The sequence below is a fragment of the Oncorhynchus mykiss genome, chromosome 26 (genome assembly GCF_013265735.2).
Source record: "Oncorhynchus mykiss isolate Arlee chromosome 26, USDA_OmykA_1.1, whole genome shotgun sequence".
NCBI classification, from domain to species: Eukaryota; Metazoa; Chordata; class Actinopteri; order Salmoniformes; family Salmonidae; genus Oncorhynchus; species Oncorhynchus mykiss.
In genome coordinates, this window is record NC_048590.1 from 18,811,981 (window position 1) to 18,832,831 (window position 20,851).

The 20,851-nt window shown below is 42.3% G+C and overlaps 1 protein-coding gene across 1 annotated transcript in view; it reads left to right on the forward strand.

Moving 5' to 3' along the window:
* cdh11 (cadherin 11, type 2, OB-cadherin (osteoblast)) overlaps nucleotides 1-20,851 on the forward strand; it is an 83,877-nt gene that overhangs the window by 38,578 nt on the left and 24,448 nt on the right. Inside the window, exons 2-3 of the mRNA XM_021585910.2 lie at nucleotides 18,687-19,197; nucleotides 20,054-20,348. Of these exons, the coding sequence (XP_021441585.1) occupies nucleotides 18,958-19,197; nucleotides 20,054-20,348 (535 nt within the window). The 5' untranslated portion in view covers nucleotides 18,687-18,957. The remainder of the gene's footprint in view (nucleotides 1-18,686; nucleotides 19,198-20,053; nucleotides 20,349-20,851) is intronic.

Here is a 20,851-nt window from a genome sequence, read left to right on the forward strand (position 1 = left end):
CACATTACTGAGTACCACTCTTCATATTTTCAAGGACTAGGGAGTTTTTTACGACAAAAATAAATGGAATACACAGAAAAATCCTAGAGGAATACCTGATTCAGTCTGCTTTCCAACAGACACTGGGAGACAGATTCATGTTTTCAGCAGGGAAATATCCTAAGACACAAGGCCAAATATACACTGGAGTTGCTTACCAAGACGACATTGAATGTTTCTGAGGCCTAGTTACAGTTTTGACTTAAATCTGCTTGAAAATCTATGGTTACTTGAAAATGGCTGTCTAGCAATGATCAACAACCAATTTGACAGAGCTTGAAGAATTGGTACCAGTGCTTGTAGGCAGATCATTGTCATCGCAGGGTCTCAAAGAATGACTGAGATGTGAAAGATAACTTTGACATTTTTTTAACATTTAAAAAAAAAAAGTTTCTCAGATGGAGGTGCTTAGCTGATAGAATTGTGCTGCATTTCAGTATGGAAGCTTTTCTGTGGTCTCTAAACACCTCCCTCTGCAACTGGATCCTGGACTTCCTGACAGGCTGCCCCCAGGTGGTGAGGGTAGGTAGCAACACATCTGCCACACTGATCCTCAACACTGGAACTCCCCAGGGGTGCGTGCTCAGTCCCCTCCTGTACTCCCTGTTCACCCACGACTGTCCACCCTCAACGTAACCAAGACTAAGGAGATGATTGTGGACTACAGGAAAAGGAGGACTGAGCACGCCCCCATTCCCATCGACAGGGCTGTAGTGGAGCAGGTTGAGAACTTAAAGGTCCTTGGTGTCCACATCAACAACAATCTAGAATGGTCCAAACACACCAAGACAGTAGTTTTTTTATTTTTCCTTTATTTAACTAGGCAAGTCAGTTAAGAACAAATTCTTATTTTTAATGACGGCCTAGGAACAGTGGGTTAATTGCCTGTTCAGGGGCAGAACGACAGATTTGTACCTTGTCAGCTCAGGGATTTGAACTTGCAATCTTCCGGTTACTAGCCCAACACTCTAACCACTAGGCTAGTGAAGAGGGCACAGCAAAGCCTCTTCCCCCTCAGGAAACTAAAAAGATTTGGCATGGGTCCTGAGATCCTCAAAAGGTTCCACAGCTGCAACATTGAGAGTGGTTGCATCACTGCCTGGTACGACAATTGCTCGGCCTCTGACCGCAAGGCACTACAGAGGGTAGTGCGTACGTCCCAGTACATCACTGGGGCTAAGCTGCCTGCCATCTAGGACCTCTACACCAGGCGGTGTCAGAGGAAGGCCCTAAACAATTGTCAAAGATCCCAGCCATGCCAGTCATAGACTGTTCTCTCTACTAGGGCAAGTGGTACTGGAGTGCCAAGTCTATGACAAAAATACTTCTCAACACCCCAACCCCTCTTTTACGCTGTTGCTACTCTCTGTTTATCAAATATGCATAGTCACTTTAACTATACATTCATATACATACTACCTCAATTGGGCTGACCAACCAGTGCTCCCGCACATTGGCTAACATGGCTATCTGCATTGTGTCCCGCCACCCACCACCCGCCAACCCCTCTCTTACTTTGCTGCTACTCTCTGCTCATCATATATGCATAGTCACTTCAACCATATCTACATGTACATACTACCTCAATCAGCCTGACTATCCGGTGTCTGTATGTAGCCTCGCTACTTTTATAGCCTCGCTACTGTATGTAGCCTGTCTTTTTTTACTGTGGTTTTATTTCTTTACTTACCTATTGTTCACCTAATACCTTTTTTGCACCATTGGTTAGAGCCTGTTGTATTTGGCGTACGTGACAAATAAACTTTGATTTGATTTGATGAGCGTGAATGTCCATGGGCATGCTACGGTGCACCAAAGAGATTCCATGGTGTCTGATTGATGTTGTCTGTAAGGCTGATGATGTTCCCATCAAGGGGGAAATGAAACCCGTTATGGATTTGATAGGTCTGTGTGTCATTGTGTGGAAATAGTCTGACTTTGCAGCGTTTTAAAAGACGGAGCAAGGAATTATGACTGCTGTAGGGGGAAGTCAGTGTTGTGTAACAGTTCCTTGGGATGAAAATAAAAGAGAGATATACTCAAATCCTTTCCATATGTCCTTGCAGCTTAATGCAATTTATTTCATTGGTACAATAAGAATTCCTCCCTCACTGCTGTCATAAATAGTATATGCCAGTTTTACAGAATTACAGTGGAAAAAAGGCACATATGTGAAGGGGAGGTGTTTTAATCTGACTAATAAAATGAAGTGTAAGAATGTATAAACAAGACTTTCTGGTATTCAACCTGATATAATGTAATGTCGACTGTTGGAGCATTCAGTTACTGTGCACTCAATCACAGGACAACTTTTATTAAACAGCTTCATTTTGTATATTTTAGAGAGAAGCCGTTCATGATAACTCATTACGGAGAATCAAAACCTAGAGGGTTTCATCGGTAACAGAATGACGCTGAGGCTCTGCTTTTTTCACTTTAAAAGTATGCCAAACAAAACCCATTGCTTGCATATTTTTATTTTTTTTAAAGCATACAGCTCTATGCACAATAACTATTTTTTATAATTTCCATAGAACATTTTACAAAAATAGATTTACTCGAACAGTGCAGATGCAATGTTTGGCAACAGAATGGTGGTAAAATCTTCATCCGTTTTGTACGTGACTATGTTTTCTTAATTAAGTAGCTTCTCCAAATTAAGATTCAAAGATGTCTGCAGAAAGAATGGGGCGTCAGCTATGATAGGATAGGATACCTTGAGTTTGAAAAAAAATAATATTTTGGTTATCGAACTACAGTAAGTGAAGTGGATTAACACCCGGTAACAGAATGGCGGTAAGAGAATTTCATCACAGGTCCCTGATCTGTACTATACAGAAATTAACAATTGTGAATGTCATTATCTTCATGGTGATGCATCCTGAAAGGTACACAAAGGTAGAACATTTGTACTGTATATCCTCCTTGCATGTTTGGGTATTATTCTTAGCTCCACCCCCCAAACAAGACCATAGAGAAAGGGACGGGTTGTCCAGACTGTTTTCACACTCTTGCTTTGACCATCACGTGACAGAACGATAAAATGAATAATTTATAAGCTGAACACAACAGTATGCCACTGGAAGGGAGGACAGTAGCAGGTGACCCAACTGTTGTTTGTGACTACTATGAATTCCCGTTGTAGCCAATTCACTTGCAGTCGTTCTGTTACACTTTTTTCTGGTAACAGAATGACATGTTTTAATAATCACTAAATGAATCATAGAAAGGGACGTTTTCAGCTTTCAGAAATTGTGTACAGATCCTTGCGACCTTGGGGCCGTGCATTGTCACGCTGAAACATGAGGTGATGGTGGCAGATGCTTCTAAATCTGCGTTGCTTGCTGCTTGGGGTTTTAGGCTGGGTATCTGTATAGCACTTTGTGACATCGGCTGATGTAAAAAAAAGGGCTTTATAAAGAAATGTGATTGATTGATTATAAATACATTTGATTGAATGGTACGGCAATGGGCCCCATGACCTCGTTACGGTATCGCTGTGCATTGGAATTGCCGTCGATGAAAATGCAATTGTGTTCGTTGTCCGTAGCTTAAGCCTGTCCATACCATAACTCTACCGCCACCATGGGGCACTCTGTTCACAACGTTGACATCAGCAAACTGCTCGCCCACACAACGAAATACACGTGGTCTGCAGTTGTGAGGATGGTTGGACGTACTGCTAAATTCTCTAAAACGACGTTGGAGGCAGCTTATGGTAGAGAAATGAACATTCAATGATCTGGCAACAGCTCTGGTGGACATTCCTGCAGTCAGCTTGCCAATTGCATGCCCCCTTCAAAACATGAGTCATCTGTGGCATTGCGTTGTGTGACAAAACTGCACATTTTAGACTGGCCTTTTATTGGCCCCAGCACAAGGTGCACCTGTGGAATGATCCTGCTGTTTAATCAGCTTCTTGATATGCCACACCTGTCAGGTGGATGGATTATCTTGGCAAAGGAGAAATGTTCACTAACAGGGATGTAAACAAATTTGTGCAGAACATTTGAGATAAATAAAATGAAATAACAATTAATGGGATCTTTTATTTTCGCTCATGAGGATCAACACTTGTTGCGTTTTATATTTTTGTTCATGTATATATGTATATATGCCTTAATAAATAAAAAAAATAGATTTCATTTGACACCAAATTGTATGTGCTCCTGTGAACTTTACATGTTAGTCCTCATGGGGGTTTTTTACATGGAAATGCCCATGTCTAAAAAAGAGTGAGTGATTTGACCTTATTAAAATAAACAGCTTTGTGGATTCTCTGCAGTGCTGTACCATGTTTGAGGGTCCACTTATTAATTTTCCAGATTTGTTATGGACATCATGACCATTTCATGGGGTTGGTTGACTGATGCTATGTGATTCTCCTGTCATATGGAATCCATAAATAGAAAGCATGTCAGCCACAGAATAAGCATTGTTTGATTATAACTGACTTGTATTATGTGGAAATATGTGGAAACTGTGCTTTATAACATCCCTTGGTGCTTTGAAATCAAAAAGCGTGTAAATTGTCTGTGACACCCACTACTCAGATAGCCGTATAGAATTATTCAAAGTCACTTTTTCCACACTGAATAGAATCAGAGGAGACATGTTGCCTCCCACCCCCTCTGTGAGCAACACTAATTTAAGAAACACATGTATTATATTTTTTTAAATATATTTATTTAAAATAATGTATAATTTAGAAATATTTATCTCCGTGAGATGTGGTTATTGTGATTGCGTCCCTGGGTGACCTTATGGCAGAGAGTACCCGAGTCTCTAATCCTAGAAAAGTCTTGCAATGTGAGAAAAAGACAGGCTGTTTTAACTACAAGGCAAGGCAGTAGGGTGTCAACATCTCCGGCAGAAGGCCTCCCCCTCTTAGCTCTACACCCTGACCCCTGTCTTAAAGCCAGATCCATCAGAGATATAGGGTTTTTTATTTCAGCCTTAACTCCTTTGAATATGCAGATTATTTCCATTCTTCGCAGACACATTTAACTGAAGGGTGGAGCATCAGCTCTGTGCACATCCCAGACAGGGATAAAAGCACTTAGCGTCAGGGTTTTCAGCTGCAGATTACCGGTTTACCCATAGCCCCGCTACACAATGACTAGATGTATTGTCTTGTTGCCATGGTAGGAGACTGATTTTCTTTTAGTTTTTAGTTTGTCACTATAAGTAGATAAACAGCCTCCCTCTGTCTGAAGACTTGGTTCTGACTGCCGTTGCTAAATCCACCTCCTTGTTTGTGTAGGATTTGCTGGGATCTTTCCTGTGCCACTGCTGTGTTTTATACCACCTAACACTATTGATTGTTACCAGGAGGTTTGAACAAATGTAGGGTGGAAAAGTGACAAATCAATAATGGTACAGTTTAAAGTAGCAGCCAGATATTTATTTCTACAATGCTACAATTCATTTTGAGTTTCCGTATTTCTTGGCACGTAGGGCATTGCAATACTTGCAACAATCCATCATCTACATCCAAACCTGACAGCAAGGTCAAACGGTGAAACTATGCCTCGATACTCTGATCGACTGGGCATCAAGGCCACCTGGAAAAATTGGAATTGTGTCTGGGTGCCCAAATCAAACCCAAATGTCCCACAAATGTTTGCCAGGCTCCAGTGACACAGCTCAAAGCAATATTGATGCTGTCCCAGTGCAAAGGGAAAAAAAGATGAACTCACTTCCTGTGGGATTACCATGGTTTTTAATCCCAAAGGAATCAAACTCAGAGATACAGAAAACAAATGTAAGCCCTGGAGGATTAACAATCTAAATTCTCTACTTGCAAGAATGAAAAAGAGGATTTCCCTTCTTCCTTTGATACCTGTCATATTAATAATTTATTAATTTCTGCAATTTATGGGATAAAGCATAGCTCTGTGCATCAGAGCCTAGACAGCTCCGGTCAAAGTGAGCCATGGCTACATTTATTTTTTGTCTCCTTTGTGCGGTACCTGAAATGGCGGATTGTGTGTAGGCCTGTTCTTCCCCCTCCTTCCTTTCCCTGCAGAAAAAAAGAGCACTTTATATAAAGGGAAAAGGATAAAGCCATGGCCAAGATACAGATACAGTAATGCTGCATTAAATGTTGGATTAAACCCAGAGAATACCTAGCCTAGAACTCTGAAGCTCTGGGAGACAGACCTGATGATAACGCTATATCGCCTTCCACCTCACAACACTGCCAAAGGTCACTGCTGTCACAGGCTGTAGAGACATGAGATTTTTTTTTCCCATGGCCAACTCCTTTCGAGACAGGGGTTAAGGGTGCATACAGATCATCGTCATTGCTGTGTTATCAATGTGTCCATTCATGCTTTGGGTTTTTGAAGCACACTGTACTGTGTAATATCCAGTATTCACTTTTCCTCCATGTGTCGTATTCAAAAGCAGAGCATGTTTGTTGATTTAGGCCCAGGACATTGTGCTAATCCTGAGATGATGAGAGGCCCTTGTCCATTAGTGGTCTATGTGTTATAGTTTAAATACCCCGTTTTCATACCACTGCTCTGAACTGACACAATTATCTTTTGAGGACCTTGATGGAGTTGAACATCTCTGTCAATATCTCATTTTAAATGAGCAGATTTCCTGCCGGTGCTCAATCTTCACAGGATCTTTAGAGACAGGTCACAACACACCATCGTTCATTTTCTCTCCAATTAGTCCACACAATCATGTGCTATGAGAGGAGAGGGTGATGGGTAATTTCCTCACTGGTGACTCCCACCGGCTTGAGTTGGATATAATTGACTTTGGAATGTGACTCATTAACATGTGTCTGTGGGATAGATGATCTATGGGGTTTTTATTCACAAATAGACATATCAGTCCCGGACGTAAAGTATATTGCTAATTAATGGTGGCTGGGCTGAACCGCCAAGACCCGGTAAGATTGATAACAAGTGGGATCACATTTCCTGTCTTCTATCTTCCTTCCCTTGTTTATTTCCCCTGTTGGCCACTCTGTTGTGTCTAATAGTTATTATCCTCTTGCGTTGCTCATTTTTAATCACTTTCACTGAATCAGAAGAAAGGACTAAGCCTGTCAACTGTTGTTGCCACGCTAATGTTTCTTAAGGCAGATATGGTCAGTTTAGTCAGCAGTGTACGGTTGTAGTAGGACTTGAACAGCAGTCCCATCTCTGTTTAGACAGGTGTGGTTGTGCATTGGGGGTGAAACATCGATACAGTAACATATCGCAATATTATTTGAATATGATATTATATCAATATTTGACTCCCAAGTATGGATTTGTAAAATAAATAAAAAAGGTAGAGTTAGCTAAAGCTAGTCGGCTGTACATGCGCCAAAACTCTGGCTTGTTCTCCATCTTCTTTTTAAGTAGTGAGCCAACATCTTTTCAGAACTTTTATTTACCTGACTGATCAAAACTCGTTTTCTCATGCTCTCGCTTGTCTCTCTGCAGCAGACATCGAATCGCAATACATATAGAATTGTGAGAATCGCAATACATATCGTATCGGCACCTAATAATATCATATTCTGAGGTCCTTGGCAAGTCCCAGCCCTAATTGTTATGGGTTTTTAATGGTATAACATCCGGTAAATAGCCTATACATTTGACGCCAAAATCCATGTTATTTGTGAATATTTGTGAACCGGCAAGAGTACATTTTTCTTCAGAATGATGACATGAAGAATCCCATCCATAATGTACTCGTAAATGACCACCCGGTACAGCCAGAAGAGGACTGGCTCCTATCAATGTTTCTTCCTAGGTTCTTGACTTCTAGGGAGTTTTTCCTAGATGCTTCGACATCTGCATTGCTTGCTCTTTGGGATTTTAGGCTGAGTATCTGTAAAGCACTTTCCCACTGGGCACAGACTTCAGTTACACTTCTAGTTTGGATTTGCATTTGGTTGAGTTGTCAACTAACGTGAATTCAATGTGAAATCAACATGTCATTGGATTTAGGTAAAACGTTGGTTGAGAAAAAATAGGAAATTCCCCCTGTTGATGACTTTTTTCAAATCCGATCAGTTTTCCACATTAATTCAACATCCTCACAAAGATTTGTTTTGGTTGAAATGACTTGGAAACAATGTTGATTCAACCAGTTTGTGTCCAGTGGGTTGTGACAACTGCTGATGTAAAAAGACAACAAGGTCAGTGTATTTTATGGGTCAACTGAGCTCTGATCTGGACACTAGTGGTATGCATTCAATTTGAAATCTCTTTCTGTGAATTGACATTGTTGTCTTCATCATCGATAAGGGGAACTGTGAAGCACTGAAGTGGTCCCTGACATTCTGTGTGCTTTCCCTTTGATTTCTCTTTGCTCATCTTGTTCACTTTGCTCTCTCTGTCTCTCTCTTCCTTTCCCTCTCTCGCTCATCACCTTGACGTCCTCTGTGTTTGTTTAACAACCATGGAGACTGTTTCAGGTCTGCTGCTCTTGCCCATGAAAGAAATCAGTTCAGTGGCTATGAAATTGTGAGTTTAGTAATGTTTTTTTTTTCTCTTTTCGCTACTGCAAAGGCAGATTACCAGCCGGTGGTAGCTAGATGGTTTGTAAGATTCTCTATGGGTTTTACTGATACAATCTGCTGATACATAACCCACAGTGTAGACTATCTTCTATATCATTATTCAACCTGGCAGATCCATTACCACTGACGAGTTACTTCCTTTTAGCAATGGCTAAAATGACTTATAATGCCGGCTATGACATTAAAACCATACTTTTGATTTCACGGATGGTCAGTCCTTGCATCCATAGCTCTGTCAATGCATTTGATTGGTTGCATTTTTCGAGCCCCTGTCCCTCAGCTTTTTCCCGAAACAAAGTGGTAGGGAGATGCTTTGTTGTTGTTTCAAACGCGGATTACCTCTTTAATGCGAGATGAGCTTTTCTATCATTATAGAAATAGGAAAGCTGTCAATCAATTTGTTCAGCAAGGGAATACATTTCACAGAATATAATCTTAAAAAAATAAAAAATCAGATTAGTGAAGTTCAAGTATGACAATTTTTTAAAAGTTAAGTCTGTTCATACAGCCTGTCTGTTGAAAAGGTCGTCTCCCTCCAAAAATATTTTGGTATTTTTTCCCTTCTGTGTACCCTCCCCTCCGTGTATTTTTGGTCTCCATTTTCCTTCTGGGCATTTCAACGCAGAATTAACTAACAAAACCCACAGACACTCTATTGCAGTGCCTCACTTTGCTCCTTCCTCCTCTGTGTCATCCTCCACCCATAATGGTTGGGATCTGGGTCTGTTTGTCTCCTGTCCCCTATCCCTTTTCCCTTTGCCTCAAATCAATTCCAGACACTGCAGTTTCCTGCTCCCTAGATCAGGCTGGCTGGACTGGGCCATCTGAAACTCCAGCTACTCCTTCATTTCCAGGAATAGGAGAAGGCTGGGGAGTTTGGGGCTTTGGAAGCCGACTGTTCCACTGTTCCACAGTTTGAGTGTAGCTGTAAAAATACATTATGCTGGCAATTCCTCTTTTTGTGACTAAAATACTACCATCTCGTTGCTAGACAAAAGGGAAAAGACTGGATTTAAAAAAAAATAAACCTCACATGTTTTAATAGATTGAATAGCCGAAGAGATGCAGATGCGGTCTCCAATTATTTTTGTTCTTCTTTTTCATTAACATTCTTGGATACACAGCAATGTGGCATAGCAATTAGACTTGCATAACAACCGAAGACATAATTATTATGTTATGGATGTGACACAAAAAGAGAATCCCTGGTTCTTACTAATTGGAGGCACCACTATAGCATACATTGCCTCCTGATGTCTGCTGGTTGTCAGTAGTAGAGATCCTTTGTAAAGGTTTGGAGTACATGCCATTTGGTTTCACATTCAGTGGAAAGATGTCAGATCGGTGCTTGCAATCACAGTCCATTTTTGCTATTCCCGATTCAAATGACTTGCTTCTCTTTTGTTTCTTTAACTGTATTCTTGGCTGTTTAGAAATTATATTTTTTTAGCCGAACAGTTCTTCAGCATTTTCTTAATGACACAAACTCTTTGGTTAATGGTATTGTTGTACAATTGCAACACGAATTCAGTTCTGCTGACTGCAGTAAGTGTTAATGAACCAGATGCGTAGCTTCTGTTTGCATCTTACAATTTTTAGTCATTTGCAAAGAGAGTCTTTCTCTGCATTTGTTAATTTTTGTGTTGAAGATAAATGTAATAAATGACAGAGGTTGGGGATACTGGTATGACTAACTTACCTTTAGAGATTCCTAGATAGGCCTATTGTTAATGCTGTATGTGTTCATATACAAAATACAGTGTGTACTCATGTCCTCTGAGTGAGGATGCCTAGTGATACGGATTACTAGTCTATGAACAAGCTGATGTGGGTACTTGTAGTTGAAAATTCCCCCTTAACTTTTTGTAGTGGGTTAAGAGAGATCAGATACCCCCTACTCCACCAGATGCACACATGAACACACATAGCCAGAAGCTGGTGTGAAGTGGAACAATCATGTGTGTCTCGCTGAACTGTATCCTTCCCTTTGTGGTTTGTCTGTGACTGCCCTTTGTTCAGGCTGTGTATGTACTGCACTGTCTCAGCTGTAGCTTCTCTCAGCTGTAGCTTCTTCTCGTACTCTCCGTCTCGCTTTCCTTCCAGTTTGAGTGACAGGTGCATCCTACCTTCACACTGCCCTATCAAAACCCTTCCCACCCACACTCCTGTAGCCAGGTATGCAGAAGAGGCATTGTGGTTGACCTGTGCAGGGCTTCTAACCTTCAGATATGTCAAGGTAACTTAACCTGAGTGCTGAGCCTTGTTTGCCACAGTAAAATGATACTCAGTTATAAACCTTTCAACTCCAAGGGCATGCACTGCCTTCCTGAGCACACCAGAGAGGAAAGAAGCCTAGGGCTGAGCTGAAATATCATCACTTTGAGTGCAGCTCCTCTGTGATACATACCTCCTCTGCCATTTCCATCTCCATCCCACAGCCAGCCGTCTCGGTAACGAGACTCCTACCATCGCTTCAAGCTCAGCTGCATCCTCTGCATCCTCTCTCTCTCTCTTTTTTCGGTTGCTTTCCCTTACCCGCATAGTGCAAATGACTGGCTGCTATCCATGGAATCAGTCGTTTTCCATGGCTCTTTGACATCCCTCTGAGCAACGGCATCGACAGCAACATGAACAACAGCATGCAAAGCCTGTAGCAGCAGTAACAGTATCTTCTGTACATGCACTCTTCCTTCACCTGTAGCTGTGGCGGCAAATTGTGGATGATGGCATTAGCATATTATTCATGACTCTGTCTGCTCAGAGAGAAGGGAAAAAAGCGGGTGCATCACTCTCCTGTTAGAATACTAATGACCTCTTTGGCTCTGAAGTGCAGAAAGCCAGACTGGGGTATTTTGTTTGTGAAACACCTCTACCGATTAGTCTGTGTAATTGAATGGCAATTAAGAGTCAGGTTACGCCCTGGGAGCACAATCGTTTGTTTCTTTTCTCAATTTTGTCGCTTTTAAAAGCCACAGGAAGCAGCCCACAGTAACCAGAAACCAAAGACCACTTTTCCTCCTTGCAGTGTGGCTTCAAAGCCTCTTTCCATGCAGTCGTATTGAGTAGAAAATCGTTTTTACTCCCAGTTGTTTATCCTCTCTTATGTCTTCTTTTAAAGAGTTAAGTCTGTCAACGCCATGCATGCTATATCTTTGCAGATATTCTAGCAGGTCTTTGTTGTGAGGCATTGATTTACAGAAGCCGTATCGTATACAAAAGGTAAACACAGTATATTCAAAGTCCCTGAACAATGTTAACAAACTTGTCAGCAGGGCCGGCACCAGGTATATGCGACACAAGTGGTCACTTTGGGCCCCCGGCCGCTAGGGACTCAGTCGGCGTCTCAACTTACTGTTGAACACAAAAGGTGCAATTTTTTCGAAATGTGATTGTGCTTCAGCAGTTTTTCTCTTGTTATGTCAGTCACTGACAGTCACTAAATTAGCATGTGAGCTAACAATGTTTAGCTTGGTAAATTAGTCTAGCCATCTAACTAAACTTGTAGTTATCATGTCCGAATAGGGCCCAGGCATGCAGGGCAGGTTCCCAGGGGCCCTGACTGCCAGGGGGCCCCCACTGATTTTGTTAGTCACTCTCACTCAGCTGTTATTAACATGGCATACGTTTTGGCAAAAATGTTCTCTATACTGCATGACAAAATGGGTAGAAATACAAAGTGTTTGCTCCCCCCATAGCAAAATGGGTAGAAATACAAAGTGTTTGCTCCCCGTCATGACAAAATGTATAGAATTGCAAAGTGTTTGCTCCCCCCATAGCAAAATGGGTAGAAATACAAAGTGTTTGCTCCCCGTCATGACAAAATGGGTAGAAATACAAAGTGTTTGCTCCCCGTCATGACAAAATGGGTAGAAATACAAAGTGTTTGCTCCCCGTCATGACAAAATGGGTAGAAATACAAAGTGTTTGCTCCCCGTCATGACAAAATGTGTAGAATTGCAAAGTGTTTGCTCCCCGTCATGACAAAATGCGTAGAAATACAAAGTGTTTGCTCCCCGTCATGACAAAATGGGTAGAAATACAAAGTGTTTGCTCCCCGTCATGACAACTTGGGTAGAAATACAAAGTGTTTACTCCCCGTCATGACAAAATGTGTAGAATTGCAAAGTGTTTGCTCTCCGTCATGACAAAATGTGTAGAATTGCAAAGTGTTTGCTCCCCGTCATGACAAAATGTGGAGAATTGCAGAAAGCTTGCTTTAAAACAAACAAAATTATCTCTCTAAAACGAGTGAGAGAATAGCAGAGAACTTCCTGATCTCAGAGTCCTCTGTGGTAGTAGTGTTGGAGCAATTACCTATCAGAGTGAGAAGCCACATGGTGGAGCTCTGTGGACTACACAAGACTACAGACCCGATCACTTGACACTGATCGGCTTCTTACAATGCTGTGAGAATGAGGTGGCGACGGTGGTGTTATTTCTCTATTTATTTTTTTATCCAAACAAAAGATTTATATGTGTGCAAGGGGTAAAATTCAGAGAAAGCCCGATTCCTAGGAATAGAACCACCACTCAGGTGGATACAGGGGTCATGCTCCAAAATACAGCATTGTTAAAGGAAAACATTCGGCGCCTATGGTGTAATATACAGACTGCAGTGCGCCTGGTTTTTCCATGAAAGTGCCGTATTACAGAACATGTGGAGGGCTTAGAAGGGTGGTTTATTTTCATTATGATATGGTCTGTCGAGCAATCTGCCGTGATAATATGGCCACTTTGCCTTGAGTGAAAACATGGTATTATCAGTATAACTTGTACAGTACCATGCTTGTATCTTGAAAGGAGGCATAGACTACTTTAAGAGGTATAATTTATTGGAAATTTAATGAAAATACATTCAGCTATGTATTTAATGATCTTTGTTATTTTGTAATTGTAAATGATTTTATTCCATGTAGATTAGGTCATCATACGGAGAAATCATTCAATATCGCATTCAAGCGGTGCGAAGGTATGTCACACATGCCATTCTTAGAGCAGAAATACCTCCACTCTTTTACATCCCCTCAAGCTGCACAGTCAACCAAGCACTAAAGCCTCCTCCACTGCTCCAGTAAGTGCATCAAAGCTGGTCAGGAAATGGGAAGGCCAGGATGCAGGCGGCACGTGGAGAATTCATTCCAAAGATGCTGCATCCCTCGCAGCAACCCCATTTGTAATGCTAGACTGTCGTCTCTACCTCTCTCCCTCTCTCTCTGTATTGTTCTCTTTCCCTCTATCCCTCACTCTTTCTTTTTTCTCTTTCTTTCTCTGTCACTCTCTCTCTCGCAAAAAAAACACTCCAACTGGAGTGTTCAGACTCAATCACGGACACTCTTACTGACAGTTGTAGCTGCTTCGTGGGATGTATTGTTGTCTCTACCTCCTTCCCCTTTGTCCTGTTGTCTGTGCATAATAATGTTTGTAGCATATTTTGTGCTGCTGCCATGTTGTGTTGCTGCGATGTTGTTTTCCTGTTGTGTCGCTACCATGCTGTCTTGTCATGTGTTGCTGCCATGCTGCGTTGTTGTCTTAGGTCTCTCTTTAGGTAGTGTTGTGGTGTCTGCCATGGAAATTCCCACCAAATGAGAGAGACTCTGACATTCAATAAACATATTTTCTTTATTAGTTGAGAATTGCAGTATGGAGGGGATCACATAAAGTGCAATGTTAAAAGCCCAATGAAGAAGAGTTGGGTCTCAGTTTAAATAAGGAAATTACAGCCCCCATTTTGGGTGGTGTGACAAACAAACAGAGCAATAGCCGTGAGGATGTACTGGTTGGTGACCTTAAAGGACTACGGCACTGAGAAACTGAGGTTGGCCTGAGGTGAGTTTTTTTTGTTGTTGTCAAGATATGTCGCGCCATTTCTCAATGCTTATTGTCTCCACACTGTGTCTAAAAGAAGCCAAAAACCATTTGTCCTGCTCGTCTGTTACAGCTTAGTTCAGTCTACTGCCAAAAAGGGAATAACAGCACTTTGTCTGTGAGTCCAGAACCATGGGTCAGACACGCAGACAAAGGGGAAGTGTCCTAGCAGAGGGAGCACATCTTATCAGTACATCACGTGACTTTAGTTAAATGCATAGACACACTGGATAAACTTTATTTTATTATTTTGCCACCAAAGGCCTCTCTTTTGTCGTGATGTGTGTTTTGACCCATATTTTTATTTTTAATCCCAGGCCTCCGCCCCGCAGGAGTCCTTCTGCCTTTTGGTAGGCCGTCATTGTAAACAATAACGTGTTCTTAACTGACTTGCCCAGTTAAATAAAGGATCAATCAAATAATTAAAGAATTAAATTAGACAGCATAGGCGACTCATTGTATAACAACACCACCCAATAAATAAGCTGTTTGCACACACTATTCACACAAATCAGTACATGTGCACACAATAGACATACTTTGTGCACCCACACACACACACACACACAAACACACACACACACACCACACGGTCATAAACACTTGTGAAAACAGACGGGTGGAGCCTCCAGGGTTGTGGAAGACAGGGGCATATATCACATCTACTCAGACATGAATCACCCTTATTGCTTTAGACCGACTTCATCTTGTACGTGCGACTGGACCTTACAGAATTAAACTGGCACTAGAGAATACTAGAGAGCCAGAGAGAGAGGGAGGGAGAGAGAGGGAGCTTCTCTTTGCTTTTCTTGTACAATGTTAATGGTCAGTCACGCAAGACAAAGCTGAGCCCCTCTGCACGGGGAGGTTCAGATTTGAGCACAGTTCCATACTCTGTCTGCTGTTTTATTTTTTTTACGATCGCTCCAATAACCATTGGGGAGCGATTGCATTCCCTACTTAAAAAATAATCATAATAATTGTACAAGGAAGAACACATCTCCCAGCTATAAAAAACAAATCCCAACCCCCACATGCACCTTCAGTGGCTGAAGAAATGCTTTACTTATTTAGGACATCATTTAGGTTCTCATCATAACCCTAATGAGGCCCTGCATTGAAAGAACCAATAACATTTGGTTTGTATTCACTGCTTAATGATATTTCCTTTGAGGACTATGCTTACTGGTTAGAGTTCAATTATGTAAGAGCCCCACTGAGCTGATAAGTGCTTTTTGGGGTTCCCCTCAATCAAATGGTGTGGGATCGTATGCCTTTTAGAGTCTATTGATGTGTCGGTACTCAATATTAAACATCGGCATGGAACTAACATAATTCTTCAACTTTGACCTTGTGTTCAATTTAAAATAGTAATGTCGGCAGAGCAGTAACACATGTGCTGTTACAGCGCCACAATGAGATATTGAAGACACTTGGTGTCAAAAAGACTGCGCTGAAAGAGAGGGAGGATTTATCTGCCCGGTGCCTCTCTCCTGATCTTCACTTTTCATGGCTGTGACAGTGTGAAGTTACTGGCTGCTTTTAGCGGAGACTTGGAGAAAGACTAGAGGGATTGTTTTAATTGTCCCTCACTGTCAGGTCACTCCATTTCTCCTCAGACATCCCCTCTCCACCACTGTCCATGGCTGGGCTAGAACAGTGGAAATAGAGCTGGAGTCACTCACTACGATTAAGGCCACGGATATTTGTATCTGGCCATTTCATTTCTTCTGAAGCACAAGCAATTTTTTTCCCCCCTTTATCCGATAATTATTTTCTCCAAGTCTCAGTAACAATTTTGCACTTACAAGCAGCTGTGGCATTATCTTACCCCTCATTAAGAAACATGAAATGTAACCATTTATTTATTCAAGAGGAACATGAAACACTTCCACTTATATTGCGCAGGTTCGCGTTTTTCCTCATGAGTCTTGTTCTGGAGGCAACTCTGCAGAATGGTCACTAGCCTGCATAGCCACGAAGTCATAACACCTGATAAACCCAACCTTAATGCCTCTCCGGCCTCTAGGTCATCAGGCTGCTGATTATCCCTCACACATGTCACTATCGTCAAGCGCACCAGCGCCTCGTGACACTCACCTGGACTCCATCACCTCCTTGATTATCTTCCCTATATCTGTCACTCCCCTTGGTTCTTTCCTCAGGTGTTATTGACTCTGTTTCATGTTGGTGCTTTGTGTTTGTTTTATTTAATAAAACACTCACTCCCTGTACTTGCTTCCCGACTCTCAGCGCATTCGTTACACTTAACCTTAAATTAAGAAAAGCACATTTTTTTTTCATATATGTTTACAACATAGCCAATTTTCACTTTGCAGCTTGTCCATCTTGCGGCAATCGCTCAGTTCTGCCTCTAGGGCAAGACCCATGACAGTAAACCTGCATATATTAGTGTCTACAGCTATGGCCTATCCGCCCCTTTACAATATTTACAAGGTGCTATAGAGTGTTGATATACGCTGAGTAGACAAACATTAAGAATGCTGTGATCCCTTATTGATGTCACTTCTTAAATCCACTTCAATCAGTGTAGATGAAGGGGAGGAGACAGGTTACACAAGTATTTGTAAGCCTTGAGACAACTGAGACATGGATTGTGTATGTATTATATTCAGAGAGTGAATGGGCAAAACAAAAGGTGCCCCGGTTTGTGTCAAGAACTGGAACACTGCTGGGTTTTTCATGCTCATCTGTTTCCCATTTGTATCAAGAATGGTCCACCACAAAAAGGACATCCTGCCTACTTGACACAACTGTGGGAAGCATTGTAGTCAACATGGCCAGCATCCCTGTGAAATGCTTTTGACACCTTGTAGAGCAGATACCCCGATGAATTGAGGCTGTTCTGAGTGCAAAAGAGGGATGGGGATGGGGGGGTGCAACTCAATATTAGGAAGGTGTTTCTGATGTTTGGTGCATTCAGTGTATTTTTCCATATTCACAAACTCTCCGATGTCTCTCACACCATTCCACTGTAGTGCTGCATTGAAGCATTTAGCTGTCTAGCCATCCACTGGAATACTTAATACATGACTCACAATCACTGTATTACAGTAATAGATGAGACATTTTGCATCGCTGTTGAGTCACTTGCCATCAATGACCAGACCAGACTACTTATTCAGCACATCCACAGTCTTAGCCAAGACGGATGAATGCCTGTGATTCCCGAGGCATTTAAATGGGAAACACTTCCCCTGAGATGATGGGGTATCGGAGGCAATAAAACCACTCCTACACACACAGTTGGCTGACATTTTTGGTGGCCAGTCAATAATAAAAAAAAAGCATAGAATGTCTTCTTCTTCTGGAGTAGCTGCCAATTTACAACCCGAGACACTGGGAAGCATGAAGCGTTATCAGGCGTTCATTACGGGGACTGACAGTGGAGAGGTCCAACTGAGTTAGGGTGCCCATTTCCCTACTTCACTGGTGGATGTGCTTTATTTGGACTTTATTTATGAGCTCTGCCACACAAGCTGGAGATTTGTTCTGTTTTTTTTCTCTTCTCTCCCTCTCTCTCTTCCCTGCTGGACCGTGCGTTTCACCGTAAGCAGTGTGTTAAAGCATTATTGTTGTGGTTGGGCTCCCAGCTAGCATCGTTGCTGAGGCTGAAGGTTCTTAGTGGCTCAGTGGATAGGAAAATCTCCCGCAGGTCCATTTGTTCCCCTGTCCATCCATGAGCAGCCAAGCAGGAAGTGATGAGAGCCAATCATGGGACTGACAACAACACAGCATCTGGTTAATTGTCGGATGTGTAACATAACCTATTGGCATGTGATTAGGCCTGATTTGTTTGCAGTTAGGACTGTGCAAATCGACTATTAGACTATTCTGTTTTTAGCTCCGCTGTCACTTTGTTGACCATCAGTGCATGGTCAGTGAATGAAAATGAAGTGATGCATTTTGTACCAAATTAGAATTTTGAAGGAGACTATTTCCCTTTCGCTCTACTCACCTAATGTAATACTACAAGGGACAAAACATAGGCAACACTTCAATCTGAGAACACCAGTGGCTTGATGTCTAATTAAATAAGAGCAAATGAGTTTACAACCTCTGTCACTTAATTAGAGCAAGATACAGAGGTACAAAATGAATTAATATGTCGAGATTTAGAGAGGAGTCAATTAAAACTTTGGTTGGAGTGTGGGCTGACGATAACTACTCTTGTACAGAACTGTTTTGTCCCCTGTGACCGACTCTGTGCATTTTCGTTTCATTTCAGGGCTTACGTCGGGAGAAGAAGAAGGAGGAAGAGAGAGAAGAAGAAGGGGGTTGTGATGAGTAACTGCAAAAAGCAAAACCAAAGGATCCGGTGAGGCTTAGGGTCCAAGTCCCCAGGCTAGCGAGTGAGTGGAGTGAAGCCACCATCCAGGAAGGACCTCAGAGGAAGGTTTTCCCTGGATTATCTCTGAATTGTGCCTCTCAGGGGACACAGGCACACGTGCAGCAAGGCCCAAAGGAAGGCGGAGTAGCACTGGTCGGCTGTCAGCAGGATGTGGGAGGGACTGGGACTGCAGGTGTTCCTGATGTGCCTGGGCGCCGTGCTGTGCAGCGCTGTGGCCGCCTCGGCACCCCTGGAGCACAGCCACCGCCGCCGCCTCTCCCTACACAGGCACCGGGAGAGGACAGGCAAGGAGGGACAGGTCCTACACCGCTCCAAGAGAGGCTGGGTCTGGAACCAGTTCTTTGTCATTGAGGAGTACACAGGGCCAGACCCAGTGTTAGTGGGCAGGGTAAGGTCACCGTTTTAAATTATTCATCATCACCTTCCTACCTCTCCTCTCTTTCCTCTCCCATTCTTTCTCCCTCTCTATCTGTTGATCGCTGAATTAAAGTCACAGGGGGTTTTCATTACCAGTGGAGACCTTGCAATATCCTCAATTTGTTACACAAAGCAATCAGTGGCCCACTTGATTAAAGATTATAAATTAGATTTCCTTTTTAATATCAAAGCATCCCCCAAAGACATTGACATCTGGGAAAAAGGCAATTTTAGGGGTCCACAGAAATGACGATTACAAATGGGGACCTAAATTTGCCTCTAATTCCGGCAGTGACAGAGATGGTACCTTGTTATTATTGGATTGGGATATCAATCATGACATCAATCAACAACAAAAACAACATGCATGCAGGACAGGTTTCTATGAACAATATTTCATAGAATATAATGAGAAGTTGGTAGATATTGCAAAAACATTGAAATACAATTCATATATGCGTTTGTGGGAATATAGTTATGCGTGTTTTGAATTGCAGAAATTAACCAATCAACTAAGTGACTAACTGTCTGATAATGTGACAGACCACTAATTGTAATGTTGCTGTGTTGCACCTAATGTTTATCATCAGAGTAAATATAGATTGATTCTCTATGTTGAAACATATTGGTTTCAAGGCAGTATTCTCTAAGCTATGCATTTAAACGTAATCACATTTACATGATTGCCTGGGCTGAATGTGCTTCTCATTATCCATGTTCCTCCTAGTGATCAAACTACATGTTGGAAGGTAGTATTTTTAAAATGGTTTTTAACACATTTTTTCCAAAGTAATTTTGCTGACATTTTTCTTTCCATTTGTTTCCAGCTCCACTCAGACGTTGATGCTGGGGATGGCAATTGCAAGTACATTCTCTCAGGGGAGGGTGCAGGCACCATTTTTGTCATTGATGACAAGACAGGCAACATCCATGCCACCAAGACCCTGGACAGGGAAGAGCAGGCCCAGTACACCCTCACAGCCCAGGCTGTGGACAGGGCCACCAACAAGCCTCTGGAGCCTCCGTCTGAGTTCATAGTCAAGGTCCAGGACATCAATGACAACCCACCTGAGTTCCTACATGGGCCATACTACGCCAGGGTGCCTGAAATGTCCAACGTCGGTGAGTCTGGCTGGGGAATGGACCGTGAAGGATTCTCTACCCTCTGTCTAATTCTCCCTTCCTCAGACTGTTTGCCAGTGAACAGCTTGTTTCCCATGCATTATTCAAAATTACTGTAATCTGACCGGGGGAGGCAAAGTTGGAAGCGTTGCTGTTGTTGTTGCGGCTTTGCAATTTCCTTCTTCCTTGTGAATGTTTTTTTTTGCGTGAGTGTGTGTGTGGGGGGGGGGGGGATCACACCATGTAATACAACATCCTTAATGCTGGCCTGTCAGAGTAACAATCTATTTCCCTGCGATTCCACCAGCTGACAACCCAAATGGTGCTTCTGGGGCTCAGACTCGGCAGTCTAGACCAGCCCAGCTTCAAATATGTTCAGAAACCACTGTGATGGCAAATTAATTTCAAATACTGGCGAAACAGCTAGGCTTTGTGTGAATCCCAAAACCATGAGCACTTAAGGACATTATAACCATGGGAGGGATGCTGACTGCACCACATTT